The 15,588-nt window shown below is 40.7% G+C and overlaps 2 protein-coding genes across 6 annotated transcripts in view; both read right to left on the reverse strand.

Annotated features, from left to right (window-relative positions):
* Nucleotides 1–4,166, reverse strand: part of LOC106091305 (TWiK family of potassium channels protein 12) — a 64,633-nt gene extending 60,467 nt beyond the window's left edge. For 2 of the 3 annotated variants that reach the window (XR_009398355.1, XM_059369096.1), the window contains exon 1: nucleotides 3,408–4,166. The gene's annotated coding sequence lies outside the window, so the exon portion shown is untranslated. The remainder of the gene's footprint in view (nucleotides 1–3,407) is intronic. The other variant, XM_059369097.1, reaches the window with a different exon arrangement.
* Nucleotides 4,167–7,322: 3,156 nt separating this feature from the next.
* Nucleotides 7,323–15,588, reverse strand: part of LOC106091636 (solute carrier family 2, facilitated glucose transporter member 1) — a 39,890-nt gene continuing 31,624 nt past the window's right edge. For all 3 annotated transcript variants that reach the window (XM_013258230.2, XM_059369443.1, XM_013258222.2), the window contains one exon: nucleotides 7,323–8,041. In XM_013258230.2, the coding sequence (XP_013113684.1) occupies nucleotides 7,788–8,041 (254 nt within the window). In that variant the 3' untranslated portion in view covers nucleotides 7,323–7,787. The remainder of the gene's footprint in view (nucleotides 8,042–15,588) is intronic.

Raw genomic sequence — 15,588 nt, forward strand, 5'->3', positions numbered from 1 at the left:
AAATGTTCCTTTTATAGGCTCATTACACTATATCGGGAGATCGGTGTATATGGCAGCTATATCCAAATATGGTCCAATGTGGGCCATATTTGACAGAAATAGGTAGGGTAATAAATGGATCTTTTATGGCTTCAATACCCTATATCAGGAGATCGGGCGGTCGGTCTTTAGGGCAGCTATATCTAAATATGGTCCGATCTGGACCATACTTCACAGAAATGGGAATGGGTCTACCAGAACCCACTGTGCCAAATTTCATCGAAATCGGATGAAAAATTACCAATTTATTCCCTCAATGACTTCCACCAATATCCAAACCAAGTATGGTCTGAATCGGTCTATAACCAATGTAGGTTAGGTTAGGTTTAAGTGGCAATCTCCCATCAGACTCACTTAGACGTTTTTGTCTATTGTGATACCACAGGAACAGAAGAAGGAAGATGCCTTCTAGTTCCTACCGTTAAACCATCCAGATTGCTGTTAAAAATCCAACAACTTGCGAAAGAAATGAGAACCTAAAGTGAAACTCCTTCTGACTGCTAGTGCGAGACACACACACAGAAGGTGTTCTATAGCCTCTTCTTCCTCGATGTCCTCACAGCTTCTGCAAAAGTCGTTACTGGCAACCTTCAGTCTGTCAGGATGTTTTCCGATTAGACAGTGACCTGTCACGACGGACACAACGACTGAGACGTTTGTTCTAGCCAGTGACAGCAAAGCGGTAGACCCCTTCAAGTCTAGATTAGGCCACATAGTTTTGGAATGCTCACAGCCCCCTCGTTGTGACCATATTTCATTCGCTGAAAAAGCTGTCTAAGTGGGCAAGGCTGATGGGCTTGTCAGGTTAGGTTAGGTTTAAGTCGCAGTCTGCCATTACACTCACTTAGACGTTTTCGTCCATTGTGATATCGCTGAAAAAGCTGTCTAAGTGGGCAAGGCTGATGGACTTGTCAGGTTAGGTTAGGTTTAAGTGGCAGTCTGCCATTACACTTAGACGTTTTCGTCCATTGTGATATCGCTGAAAAAGCTGTCTAAGTGGGCAAGGCTGATGGGCTTGTCAGGTTAGGTTAGGTTTAAGTGGCAGTCTGCCATTACACTCACTTAGACGTTTTCGTCCATTGTGATATCACAGGAACAGAAGAAGGAGGATGCTTTTTAGTTCCTACCGTTGAATCATCCAGATCGCTTTAAAAAACCCAACAACTTGCGAATGTTCACATCCGCTAAATCAGACAGCAATGCGGTGGACCTTTTCAAGTCTAGATTAGGCCACATAGTTTTGGAATGATCACAGCCCCCTCATTGTGAGCATCTATTCGGGCCATTGTGAGCATCCTTCGGGCCTGGTCCTGAAAACTTAGCTTACATGTCGCTAGAGGCATGCCCACAGATTCCAGTTTCCCTGAAATGTGTAAGGTAGTTCCTAGTCTCGCAAGCTCGTCCGCTTTACGATTCCCTGGGATATCTCTGTGGCCCGGCACGCAGAACAGTTGAATTTTGAACTTTTGAGTCATATTGTTGAGAGATCTGCGACAGTCGAGGGCGGTTTTTGTGTTCAGAAATACGTTCTCCAGGAATTCAAGAGTCCGTCCACCAGACCACAACACCATATAGCATAATAGGTCTGACAACTGCAGTATATACCCTGTTGCACGTAGAGCTTCCTGAAATATATCTCTTAGAGTGCTGAGAAACTTTCCCCTAACCGCAATTGCCACGTCATCAGCGTATGCGACCACTTTCACGCCTTTTTCTTTCAAAGACAATAATATATTGTTAATGGCTATATTCCAAAGTAGAGGAGACAGTACACGTCCTTGAGGATTTCCTCTGCTGACCCATCTTTTTAGATCCACAGATCCCAAGCCTGCCGTAATGCATCTTTCAGTAAGTTATTAATAAACTTTCTTACGGTAGACTTGATGACTAGAAACTCCAACTCCCTCATGGTTGAAGTCGGTTTTACATTACCTTGAATGTCAATAAATGCTACCTTGAATGTCAAGAAATGCTACCATTGTACATTCCTTGACAGCGAGAGAACCCTTTATGTAGCCTACTAGGTCGTGAAGGCCTGTTTCTGTGGATTTGCCTTTACTATATGCAATATGCTGCAGCCGCGACAGGCGATCTTTGCCCTAAGATATATTTCTATCAACTTCTCAAGAGTCTTCAGCATAAAGGATGAGAGACTAATAGGACGAAAATCTTTCACCTTTGTGTGGTAGGATTTTCCTGCTTTCGGAATGAAAATGAACTTCGTGTCTCTCCATCCCACAGGTATATATGATATTCTGATACAAGCAGAGTATATCTCCCTAAGCCAGGAAACCAGTCTATCAGACACAGCATGTAATTCAACCGGTGATACATCATCAGGGCCTGGCGACTTAAAGGAGTTGAAACTTCTTATCGCCCAAAGAGTTTTCGGCTCAGACACAATTTCCCTAATGGCCTCCGACGAATGCATATTAGTGACAACCTCTTCTGGCGCCACGTTGACCGTTGGAGAATTTCCCGGCAAAGCTTGTCCTATAACTGTCTATTCACTGTAATATCATCTCGCTATGTCAATTCTCTGCACCTGCAGATAGGACGCTTAAATCCCGTTTACACTGCTCTTTAAATCCAGATTTAATGACTCGATCATCTGTTTTCCCTTTATAAAATCAGCTGACGAGAGGCTTAAATCCGGATTTAATAAGCAATGTAAACGGGGTGTTAGGATGATGGCTGAGAACCTTTTTTCTTGTACTGATTCTCTTGCCGTTCTGAACTCATGTTGGGGCTGACTGGAGGGAACACTCGCGATGAGGGGAGCTTATTGCCTTGCTTTCTATTGTTGTTGTTCTAATGGTGTGTTATACGAAGGTTCTGGTTAAAAAAAGTAACCTCAAAATGTGGAATTTTTAACTTAACATTCAAAGTAGAACATTTTAAATATTTTCGAATTTAATGCGCAAAATTAAGAACATAAAATTCAAATGTCAAATATCAGGCCCCACAAGGGAATGAAATATCATAAGCACTTATCAAAGGGGGTCTGCGGGTTGTTTACTTCTTTGATTCGCTTGCATACCATACCGTAGAGACCTTAGCCTGTCTATCCCACTGTGCGTCGACAGACTAGCCGCTGGTAAAGGCGCGAAGAAATTCCCAAAGACGTCATACCACTAAGGGGAACTAAACGAACGTGCACATGTCTGTATGGGCCTTTAAACAGACACGATCGTGTCTATATACATATATATGTAGTAGTACATATTTACATACATATTCATGTCCAAATATACATATGATGTCTTTAAATGAAAAACGACGAACATGCAAAACATTTTTTTCATCATCAAATTTTAGAAGCGAGCAAAAAAAACATTTAAACCGTAACATTCGTTTTCTTTAATTACCGTGGGGTGTTGGTGTTTGGTGTGTTGGGTTGCGTTACGTTGTGTTGTGGTGGTAGAATGGGTGAGGTTTTCGATGGTAGTTGGGATGCACTAATTTTACTTCTACACTTTTATGACGAGCATATTTACATTTTTGTTAGCAATTTTTCTTTTTTTTTTTTGGAAACTAAAACAATTGTTTTTTTCTGGAAGATATGGTATTGATGTTGGCAGGTGATGATGGTTTTGTTTTTGTGAATATTTACATATTTTTATTTAACAATTGCATTGCCATTCATGGGTGGATGTACTAATAAAAATGCCATTAAAGTTGCACAAAGTAAAAACACTAGTTTTCCGCATGAAGCGCATACACAAACTCAGATTAAAACACAACATTTATTTTTAAACTTATGGCCGCTTATCCATCAGCATCATCATCATGACCATCATTATCATCATTTCTTTTACTTTTTTTTGAGGCCTTCTTCACTTTCTTCACATGCACTCACTCACATCGTTTTTTTTTTTCAATTATTCGCACATTTATCGTATCTCTTCCGTCCGTCGCCACGCCAAAGCCAATGCGGAAAAATTAGTTTTTCACCGTTCCAAGGAGTAAGCTAACCGCTACTAAATGTATAATTCCAATTTCCTCGCCACTCAACCCAGGCCAGATCAATTTTTGACTGAGATACATGCTTCGTCTGCTTTATTTTCACGAATCTTCACATCGTCACAATGGCAGTGGCTACAATAACAACAGCATCACCAGACAATTCGTATGCGATTGACGTTTTAGTTGTGACGTCAGTGATGCGCAATGAGTGAATGTAAGTTCCCATGAGAGCGAGTTAAAGAGGGAGATAAATTAAGAGATAGTAAGGAAGAGTCATGTGAGAGATATGCAAAAGATTGTTTCACCGTTATGTGGAAAAAATGTACTCATTAACCGGTGTGCTGAGTTCAGTCAGTGGATAAACACTTGTTGAATTTTATCCACAGAAAGTCTTCTTTAGACAATTATCGATAAACTATTCTCATCTAATCAAATTTATGCACTTTTTTTTGAAAATTTAAAAGCGCAGCAAGAAAAAGGTAAATACATAAATCAAAGATCTTCGTACTCTTTAAGTTTTGTCATTCAAATTGAATTATAACACCAAATCTTTTAATAAACGGCGATAGTAAATGGCGAGTACAGAGGGGACATCTTTACGCTGCGTTTTGCGTCGGCGGAATGTATTGATACCGTCAAACAACTCGTCAGAGGTAGGGTAGGGAAATTGGAGGTATCGCATTCAGGAGCGTATTGAGAAGGCTTACAGATGTTGGGCACTATGTAGACAGGCCGTAGGCTCGAATTGGGCCTTGAATCCGAGGATAATCCACTGACTCTATAGAAGCGTGATTAGACCAATACTTACTTACGCCTCAGTAGTTTGATGGACTGCTATAGAGAAAAAGTGCAACGTAAAGACCATACAACAGGTTCAGAGAACATATTGTCTTGGCATAGGCAGAGCGATGAGGACCACGTCGATTAGGGCACTGGAGACCAACGACATAAAGGTTAAGTGAGAGCCAGCCATTGCGGCTATGGAACTTAAGGCGATGGGAGCATGGATGGGATAGGGGATGGGAGCAGCTCATGCCATCGCGGTATAATCGAGGCGACGATAGGAAACCTGGAATGAAGCGAAGAGGTTTCCGATCGGCTACCTGAGATGAAACATAAGGTCGAGTGCGAGGCACTGCTGCTAGCGGCACAGTCTTGGATTGACAGAACCCAAGTATTGCATTTGGAAGATAATGTTACACGGATGGGACAAAGCTAGAGGACAGAGGGCCTGGGGTTCTAAATTAAGAAACCAGGGACTTAGATCTATTTTAGACAGCCTGAGACTGAGACCCCATAAAGTATATATATTCTTGATCGTCTCGTCGTTCTGAATCGATCTAGCAATGTCCGTCTGTCCGTCTTTCGAAATCCCGATAAAGGTCGAACGCGTAAAACTAGCCGCTTGAAATTTTATACCGATACCTAATGTCGATGTAGGTCATTGGGAATTGCACATGGGCCATATCGGTTGAGATTTAGACATAGCTCCCATATAAACCGATCTCTCGATTTGACTTCTTGAGGCCCTGGAAACCGCAATTTTTGACCGATTTGGATGAAATTTTGCGTGTAGTATTCTGTTATGACTTTGAACAATTGTGCCCAGTACGATCTAAGTCGCTCTATAACCTGATATAGCTCCCATGTAAACCGATCGCCCAATTTAACTTCTTGAGTCCTTACAAGCCGACATTTTTGTCCGATTTGGCTGAAATGTTGCGTGTAGTAATCTGTTATGGCTTTGAACAACTGTGCCAAGTACTGTTCAAATCGGTCTATAACCTGATATAGCTCCCATATAAACCGATCGCCCGATTTGACTTCTTGAGCCCTTACAAGCCCACATTTTTGTCCGATGTGGCTGAAATTTTGCGTGTAGTAATCTGTTATGACTTTGAACAACTGTGCCAAGGACTGTCAAAATCGGTCCATAACCTGATATAGCTCCCATATAAACCGATCTCCCGATTTGACTTCTTGAGCCCCTGGAAGCCGCATTATTTGTCCGATTTGGCTGAAATTTTGGACTTGCTGTTCTTTTACGATTTTCAACAACTGTGCCGAGTATGGTCCAAGTCGGTCTATGACCTGATAACTTATATATAAAAATCAAATTGTATTCGTTTGTTTGTATGTTCCTTATAGACTCAAAAACGGCTTAACCGATTTTCTTGAAATTTTCACAGATGGTGCATAATGATCCCGTGGTGAAAATAGGGTACTAGATTTTTGATTTCTGAAGGGGGGCAGACGCTCCCCCTTCCCCTAATTTTCAGAAACGCCAGATCTCGGTGATGGGTGGTGCGATTTTAGCTCCCTTAAAGTAACCTAAAAATAAAAATTTGGTATCCACATTTCGGATGGGGTACCTAGGGGGCAGCCCCACCCCCAAGACCTATCAAATATATATATAGACCTATCATGACAATATTGAACTCGAATGAAAGGTATTTAAGAGTAGAAAACGTTGTCGAACTAAGTATTTGGGGGACCACCCTAACCCCCAAAAAACCCCTTAATCGGACATATTTACCGACCTTGGCAATATGGGACTCAAATGAAAGGTATTTGCGAGTAGAATACGAATTTGGTATCCAAATGTGGGACCAAGTTTCTCTGGGTGCACCCCTTCCGCAAAACACCCCCCAACAGTACTTATTTACTGATCATGGGAATATGGAGCTCAAATAAAAGGTATTAAAATGTAGAATACGAATCTAATATCCAAATATGTGGACCAAGTGTATTGGGGGCCGCCGCTTCCAAAAACCACCCCCAAAGAGGACAAATTTACTGCAATAGCAATATGGGGCTCCAATGAAAGGTCTTTGGGAGTAAAGCACGAATCAGATATCAATGTTCGGGAAAAAGTGTGTATTGGGCCACCACACCCCCATAACACCACCCATATAGGAAGTATTTGCTGACCATTCCAATATGGGGCTGTAATAAGAAGTATTTTAGACTTCTTGAGACCTTACTAGCCGCAATTTTTGTCCGATTTGGCTGAAATTTTGCATGCGGTGTTCTGTGACGACTTTCAACAACTGTGCCAAGTACGGTAAAAATCGGTCTATAAGCTGATACAGTTCCCATGTAAACTGGTCTCTCGATCATCTTTATTCGATTCCTAGAAACTTTTATTTTTTCTGGTTTGACAGAAGTTTAGTAAGTAGAATAAAATTATGCCCTACAACTTAATTTATTTTGTATACATTTTTACCAGAATTCATGTTGGTGGATACCCAAGATTAGGCCCGGCCGAACTAAGCACGCTTTCACTTGTTTAAACTAAAAGAAAAAACTCAGACTCGTATGTTCGAAAAATAGTTATAAATCTTTATTTAGTTTGTTGTAAAAAACTTTAATTGTAATTATAGTTTATATAAATAAAAATATTAAACTAATACCAGCATATCTTAATAAGTTTAGCCTTTAGCAGTTTGTTCTTATTTCTATTACAAATTGTAATTCTTAAGTTTCTCAAAGTGTTTTTTTTTTGATATTTTTTTAAGTAAAACATAACGCTTATCACAATGTGGTTTAGTCACCTTGCAAACCCTGAACGTTATGTCATTTATGCGTTTTAATTGATTGTTTTATAAAAAAAAGAAGTAGAAAGGTGTAAAAACATCTCCTTAGTTAATTTACACGTATTTTGTCTAATTTGGTATATACCGAATCGTTTAGGATTTTGATTTTCTTATTATCATTATTGCCAATGAACACAATTTTTTGTTTTTTTTTTAATTTTCTTTGTTTGATTGTGATTGTTAACCTTAGTTGACCTTTGAGCGAAAACCTTTGGATACCAAAGGTGCTACTTCGGACGGATCTCGGCCACGAGTTTCGGGCAAATAGAATTTCGTTAGCAGGAATAGTAGCACACAGGTAATGGAGAATGGCAAGAAGACCCATGCGCCCCAGACATTGGACAGTGGGGGGAAAGCCATGCCTATTATGAAATTACATGTCCAAGAAGCCAAACTTCCCATGGACATGGCAGCGGAACGAGGGGCCACTTCGAAAAGTTCTAAAAAAGATCACAAAGAAATTTCGTACATAAAGTTTTTATGCGTTTTTCAATTAAATTTTACGATTTAATTAAGATATGGTAAATATGGTTGACAAGTGTGAGCTATTTCCGAACAAAATTGTCTCGAAAACGATGAGGGGGTGTGTGAGTGCATGGTGTGTATTTTGTAAATGGGAAAATAAGTACTTTTTAAAATCAAAAACAAAAAGCGTAGAATAAAATATGTAAAAGCACAAGCAACAAAATTAACAAGTAAAAAGGCGTTAAGTTCGGCCGGGTCGAACTTTGGATACCCACCACAAAATCTGAAAATTGCATACCTTATGTCCCATAGCAGTTATATCGAAATATGTTCCGATTTGGACCAAATACTAATAAGTACAAGTCATTGTTCAATTGTGTATAACAAAATATTGGTCTTTTTAGTAGCTATACCTAAAAATAAACCGATCTGAACCATATACGATACGGATGTCGAAAAGCCTAACAAAAGTCACTGTGTCAAATTTCAGTGAAATCGGATTATAAATGCGCCATTTATGGGGCCAAGACTTTAAATCGAGATATCGGTCTACATGGCAGCTATATCGAAATCTGGACCGATTTTGGTCAAGTTGCAGAAAAATGTCGAAAAGCACTACACAACGTACTGTCCCAAATCTCGGCGAAATCGGACAATAAATGCGCCTTTTATGGGCCCAAAGTCTTAATTCGAGAGATCGGTCTATATGGCAGCTATATTCAAATCTAGACCGATCTGGGCCAAATTGAAGAAGGACGTCGAAGAGCCTAACACAACACTCTGTCTCAAATTTCGGCAAAATCGGACAATAAATGAGCCTTTAATGGCCCCAAAACCGAAAGATGGGTCTATATCGCAGATCTATCCAAATCTGGACCGATCTGTGCCATATTGCAGAAGTATGTCAAGGGGCTTAACGTAACTCCAAAATTTTAGCGACATCGTACAATAAATGCGCCTTTTATAGGCCCAAAACCTTAAATCGAGAGATCGGTCTATATGCCAGCTATATCCAAATCTAAACCGATCAGGGCCAAATTAAAGTAGGATGTCGATGGGCCTAAGACAACTAACTATCCCAAATTTCAGCAAAATCGGATAATAAATGTGGCTTTTATAGGCCTAAGACCCTAAATCGGAGGATCGGTCTACATGGCAGCTATATCCAAATCTGGATCGATCTGGGCCAAATTAATGAAGGATGTCGAAGGGCCAAAGACAACTAACTGTCCCAAATTTCAGCAAAATCGGATAATAAATGTGGCTTTTATGGGCCTAAGACCCTAAATCGGAGGATCGGTCTATATGGCAGCTATATCCAAATCTGTACTGATCTGGCCCAATTCAAAGAAGGATGTCGAAGGGCCTAACACAACTCACTGTCCCAAATTTCAGGAAAATCGGGTAAATAAATTTGCCTTTTATGGGCCTAAGACCCTAAATCGGAGGATCGGTCTATATGGCAGCTATATCCAAATCTGAACCGATCAGGGCCAAATATAAGAAAGATGTCGATAGGCCTAAGACAACTCACTGTCCCAAATTTCAGCAAAATCGGAAAATAAATGTGGCTTTAATGGGTGTAAGACCCTAAATCGGAGGATCGGTCTATATGGCAGCTATATCCAAATCTGGACCGATATGCGGCAAATTATCGAAGAATGTCGATAGGCCTAAGAAAACAAACTGTCCCGAATTTCAGCAAAATCGGATAATAAATGTGGCTTTTATGGGCCTAAGACCCTAAATCGGAGGATCGGTCTATATGGCAGCTATATCCAAATCTGAACCGATCAGGGCCAAATATAAGAAAGATGTCGATAGGCCTAAGACAACTCACTGTTCCAAATTTCAGCAAAATCGGATAATAAATGTGGCTTTTATGGGCCTAAGACCCTAAATCGGAGGATCGGTCTACATGGCAGCTATATCCAAATCTGGATCGATCTGGGCCAAATTAATGAAGGATGTCGAGCGGCCTAACACAACTCACTGTTCCAAATTTCAGCAAAATCCGATAATAAATGTGGATGTTATGGGCCTTTGACCCTAAATCTGCCGATCGGTCTATTAGGGGCTAAATTAAGATATAGTCCAATATAGCCCGTCTTCGAACTTAACCTACTTATGGACTAAAAAAGAATCTGTGCAAAGTTTCAGCTCAAAATCTCTATTTTTGAAGACTGTGGCGTGATTTCAACAGACAGACGGACAGATGGACGGACATGGCTAGATCGTCTTAGATTTTCACGCTGATCGAGAATATATATACTTTATAGGGTCGGAAATGAATATTTCGATGTGTTGCAAACGGAATGACAAAATGAATATACTCCCATCCTTTGGTGGTGGGTATAAAAACAAGCTGTACAACATTATATTGTGTTTGATATAGTGTCAGGATTTATGAATGCTATGACATTTAAAGACAGATGCAATGACAAGTTGTCAGTGACAACAAAGTAATCATCTTCAAATACTGGATCTTAAATAGAGAACGTAGAAACAGAAATGCTTTGCGGCTTTCAATATAATAACTCGTAGGCGGAATGCATGGTCGGTGGCTCGGGCCCCAAGCCACCGACTATAGCAATATGGGACTCAAATAAAAGGCATTTTATGTAAATATTTTCAGGGCCAAGTCACCGAGTGGCCTCCCGAAACCGGACATGTTTGCAGACTACGCAAATATGAGGTTCAAAGTTACTTGGAAGTAGAGTACGAATCTGATATCAGCATTTGGAACTAACTATATTATCTTACATATCTAACCTAAAAAGAAACTTTACCTAACTTGCCTTAACAACATTACTTGACCTGTCTTGCTACTAACTGGTTCATTCCATCAAACGATTCGATCAAACACACATACGTCTTGTCTTTACTAGTATATTAGGGGCATGTCTACAATGAAAGCCAATCGATATGACATCGATCTTATGTTATCGTTTGTTTTCACAGTTTGCAAGGCCGCGTAGACGCCGTGCCTCTTCTTGATACATCAATCTTAATTACGGTCAAAGCGGCTTTTATGGTTCCTAAAGCACAACATAGTATACCCATAACAAATCCACCAATGAGTCGGACGAACAATCAATTTGGAAACCTTTTAGTGTTGGGGGGATAATTCCCAAACAATCTGTGTTCGTTAGAGCTTTTAAGGTTGGATATTTGCTGCCATCAGCGTGAACTCTCTGGTCCTGGAGAAAGACAGAATAAAGTAGATAAGTGGCAATGACCGCAATAGAAACGATTTGTCCTGACATAGCTCCAGTTGTTTGCCCCGCACTTAGCTTGCATCCGCACTTAGTTGCATCCACACTTAGTTTGCATCCGCGCATAGCTCGCATCCACACTTAGCTTGCTTTCGCAATTAGTTTGCATCCGCACTTAGTTCGCATCCGCATGTAGCTTGCATCCGTACCTAGTTGGCGCACCCTGGCGCGGGCTCGCATCCACACTTAGCTGCATTTCTAAATAGAGTAGCTGGCCACAGATAATTGTTGTCACAAATGCTCCCTAGAGATCGTTTTATGTCGTAGACTTTGCAGTAGCGATACATTACATCCTAAATGTAAATTAAATCTTTATAGGTATAGAGTGCACCTGCCTTTCCCTACCACCGTACCTTAAGACGTCGTCACCGTAACCGCCGACCAGTTCTCCGACTCCAGCCCTCGTGCCGAAAACGACGATACCGAGGTCAACTAGCCCAGCGCTCAATTTGTTCACAACGGGAGTTCGACAACAATGCGACGACAACCTACTCACCCTTCGCCACATTGTCATGCACATATAAACCACAAGTAGATTGTAACATAGAGTTGAACCATTAAGGTAATCTTATTGTCAACCCTCGATTCTAATTAACTTGTGTTATCACTTAAGGTTTGTGGATCCCATAGGTTGACTTTGTAGACGGCTGAACTTTTCTCAGCCTTCGACAAAACGACGTTGCAAACTGCAATACCTGTATTATGCCATAGAGTCTAGAATTGACCTAAGTACTTCGAGTGAAGTGGATTTTTATTGTGGTTCCTAACCTACCTTAACTCACCTAACCTAATCTACCTTACCTCACCTAAGCTAATATACCTTTCCTCACCTAACCTAATCCACCTTATCTCACCTACCCTAACCTACTATACCTAATCTGCCTTACTTAATCGAACTTATTTTACCTACCTTACTTAATCTAACTTATTTAACCTACCTTCGTAACCTACCTAACTCAATCTAACTTATTTAACCTACCTTACTTAATATATCTTATTTAACCTTCCTTACCTAACCCGCCTTACCTATCCAACCTTATTTAACCTGCCTTACCTAACACATTTTTTCCTAACCCACCTTACCAATCTTATCCTACCTTACCTCACCCAAGCTGATCTCCTTTACCACTGCTAACTTAATCTACCTTAACTCAACTAACCTAACCCACTATATGTAAACTGCCTTACTTAATCGAACTTTTTTAACCTACCTTACTAAATCTAACATATTTAACCTACCTGACCTTACCTTACCTAACCTATCTGATCTTACCTAACCTATCTGATCTTACCTAACCTTCCTTACCTAACCTACCATACCTAACCTATCTTATCTTACCTAACCTTCCTTACCCAACCTTCCTTACCTAACCTTCCTTACATTAACCTTACCTACCTTACCTAACCTTCCATACCTTACCTAACCTACCTACCTTACCTACCTATCATACCTTACCTAACACACCTTACATATCCCACCTTATCTAACCCACCTTACCTTCACCTTTTTCCTAGCCCACCATACCTTACCCAACCTACTTTACTTAACCAACCTATCCTATCTTACCTAATATACCATACCTATCCTACCTTACCCAGAACCAATCAATGATGATGGTATAGAATGTTTCCAAGTAGCAGTGACCCGACTAAAGAACAACAAGGCAACAGAAGCCGACGGGTTACCCTCTGAACTATTTAAGACCGGAGGCGACACGCTGATAAGGCGTATGCATCCGCTTATCTGAGCAATTTGGCCAGAAGAACGCATACCCGATGATTGGAACCTCAGCATACTAGGTCCCTTACACAAGAAAGGAGACAAGACGAAATGTGCCAACTACAGAGGAATAAGTCTTTTCCCCATCGCATACAAGATACTCTCGAAAGTACTGGGTGAAAGATTAAAACCTAAAGTCAATGAGATAATTGGACCCTATAAATGCGGCTTTAGACCTGGTAAATCCACCCTGGACCAGATATTCACACTGCGCCAAATCCTGGAAAAGAGCCGAAAAGGACAAATCAACACCTATTATCTCATGCTCTTCGCTTTCGATACCCCCACACCCCAAAGGTATTTCAAGCCATGTCTGAGTTTGGTATCCCTACAAAATTAATAAGACTCGGCAGGATAACACTTGTTGATATGCGTTCCTCAGTAATGAATGAAGAGGCTCCAGCAATGAAGTCTTTTGAAGGCAAACACGGTGGTACACGCAAACCGGAAAGATCAAAAGCCCGATGGTAAGATGAAAGTGGTGGGAGACTCCTCGAAACTTGGTGTCAGAGATTTTAGAATAAGAGCAGAAGATCGAGGCGCTTGGAATGCTATTCTACGTTCGGCTAGTGGAACAAATGTTGTGTCATAGCCAATTAAGGTAAGAAACAGCAAAAAATTGACCCATGTTCTTAAGATATTTTAGGTTAGGTAAGGTAGGTCAAGTAAGGTAGTTAAGGGGAGGTAAGGTAGATTAGGTTAGGTGAGGTAAGGTAGTTAAGGAACCGCAATTAAAAGCCAGTCAGTCAACCTATGGATCCACAAACCTTAAGTTGTTTTTGTATCCACATTTTTGTGTGGAGGTGGCAATCCTAAAGCTCCGCAACCTGTGGAAGCTCGCAACAAAACTACTCGTTACAGCAAAGAACACAACACAGATCGGACCTCAATGTTCCAGTCTGTGTGGTGCACTTAGCAATCCCGTGCCGGTAAGGTAAGGTAGGTTGTTTCTTGTTCATTGTTGTAACAAGATGTTTAGCTGCGAGCTTCCACAGGTTGCGGTGCTTGACGAGAATCGCCACCTCCACACAAAAATGTGGCTACACCAACACCTTAAGGTTTGTGGATCCATAGGTTGACCCTGGAGACGACTGAAGGGGCTTTTAATTGCGGTTCCTTAACTACCTTACCTCATCTGCCGTTACTCCCCTTAACTACCTTACTTGACCTACCTCACCTAACCTAAAATAACTCAAGAACATGGGACAATTTTTCCCATACTCTTGAACTTGAAACACTGATCCTTCATACATAAGTGCTCGCTATACAATTAACCAGCCTCTCCCAACACATCACATCTTAACCCTATCATATTTCTACATTCGCCAGAGCAATTCAATTAGAAACAATTAAAATGATTCATTATACCCTCTGGATGCTTCGAAAACGAGATGAATGTGCTAAAAGTAGACTGAAATGAAGCACGTGAATATGAATTCATTGCGATCTGTAAACAAATAAAAGTTAGTAATTGAACTGATGTGCCGCCAGCCACCAACAAATGTTTACACAGCGTCATGACCATAGTAAGATAACCCGCAAAAAAATGCAGGGCAATACAATTATGACGAGGCTGAATAAACAAACTGCAGTGAGAAACAAAAAAAAAACCCATGATTGCTGTTAATGTGTGTGGAGCAAAACTTGGGCGATGCTTTAAATCAAATAAAATTGCCAATAATTGAATGAATGCGAATCTGTTATTTATGTGTGTCCAACATCAAAAGCGAGAATAATTGAAAGAGATGTGCAGGCTTTCGGATCGTTGGGATCGAACTTTGAATACCCCACCTCATGTATGCATCTTATGCATCAACTCAACTCTTTAAGTAAATTTGTAGATTTTCGCACGGGCATGAGAGAAGTCTCCCCACGAGCAAGGGAGATTTCTCAATGAATGCTGTCCGATTTAAGTTGTTGGCTCAATAAAATTGGAGGCTTTCTTTATAGCAGGGTCTAAATGGCGTGCCAGATCTCTTGCTCAGAACTTTTCCTTTGGTGAAAATTTTCCCATATGCAATGCTTCTACCACAGGGTCCCTGCTAAATTAGTGAAGCGAATGTCTCTCTATCTTCTTGGTCACCCATGCACTAGACCCTCCAGTAAGATGAGTTAACAGTCTTACTAGCGGGACATATCCTGTGGATGGAAATAGGATCAATGTGTGTTGTATTTGTTGTCCTTAGATATATAAGATTGTACAGTTTGTAGGAGTCTAAGTATATATTAGGTGTTAAGATAGTTTTTGTAAGAAATAGACAGGAGTTCTGTTCTAGACACCTTTCAATACGGTCGTTCATTTTATTTCTCGGGCTCACAATGTGGATATTGTGCTACTGTAGCCTATGTCCGCCTATGACGCTGAACGCCTGCGTACGAATCCTGGCGGAACTTTGGACGACAAAATTTAAAGCGGTGGTTATCCCCTCCTAATACTGGCAAAATTTGCGAGATAACATGCCATGCA

Source organism: Stomoxys calcitrans, chromosome 5 (assembly GCF_963082655.1).
Source record: "Stomoxys calcitrans chromosome 5, idStoCalc2.1, whole genome shotgun sequence".
In the NCBI taxonomy this organism is placed as follows: domain Eukaryota; kingdom Metazoa; phylum Arthropoda; class Insecta; order Diptera; family Muscidae; genus Stomoxys; species Stomoxys calcitrans.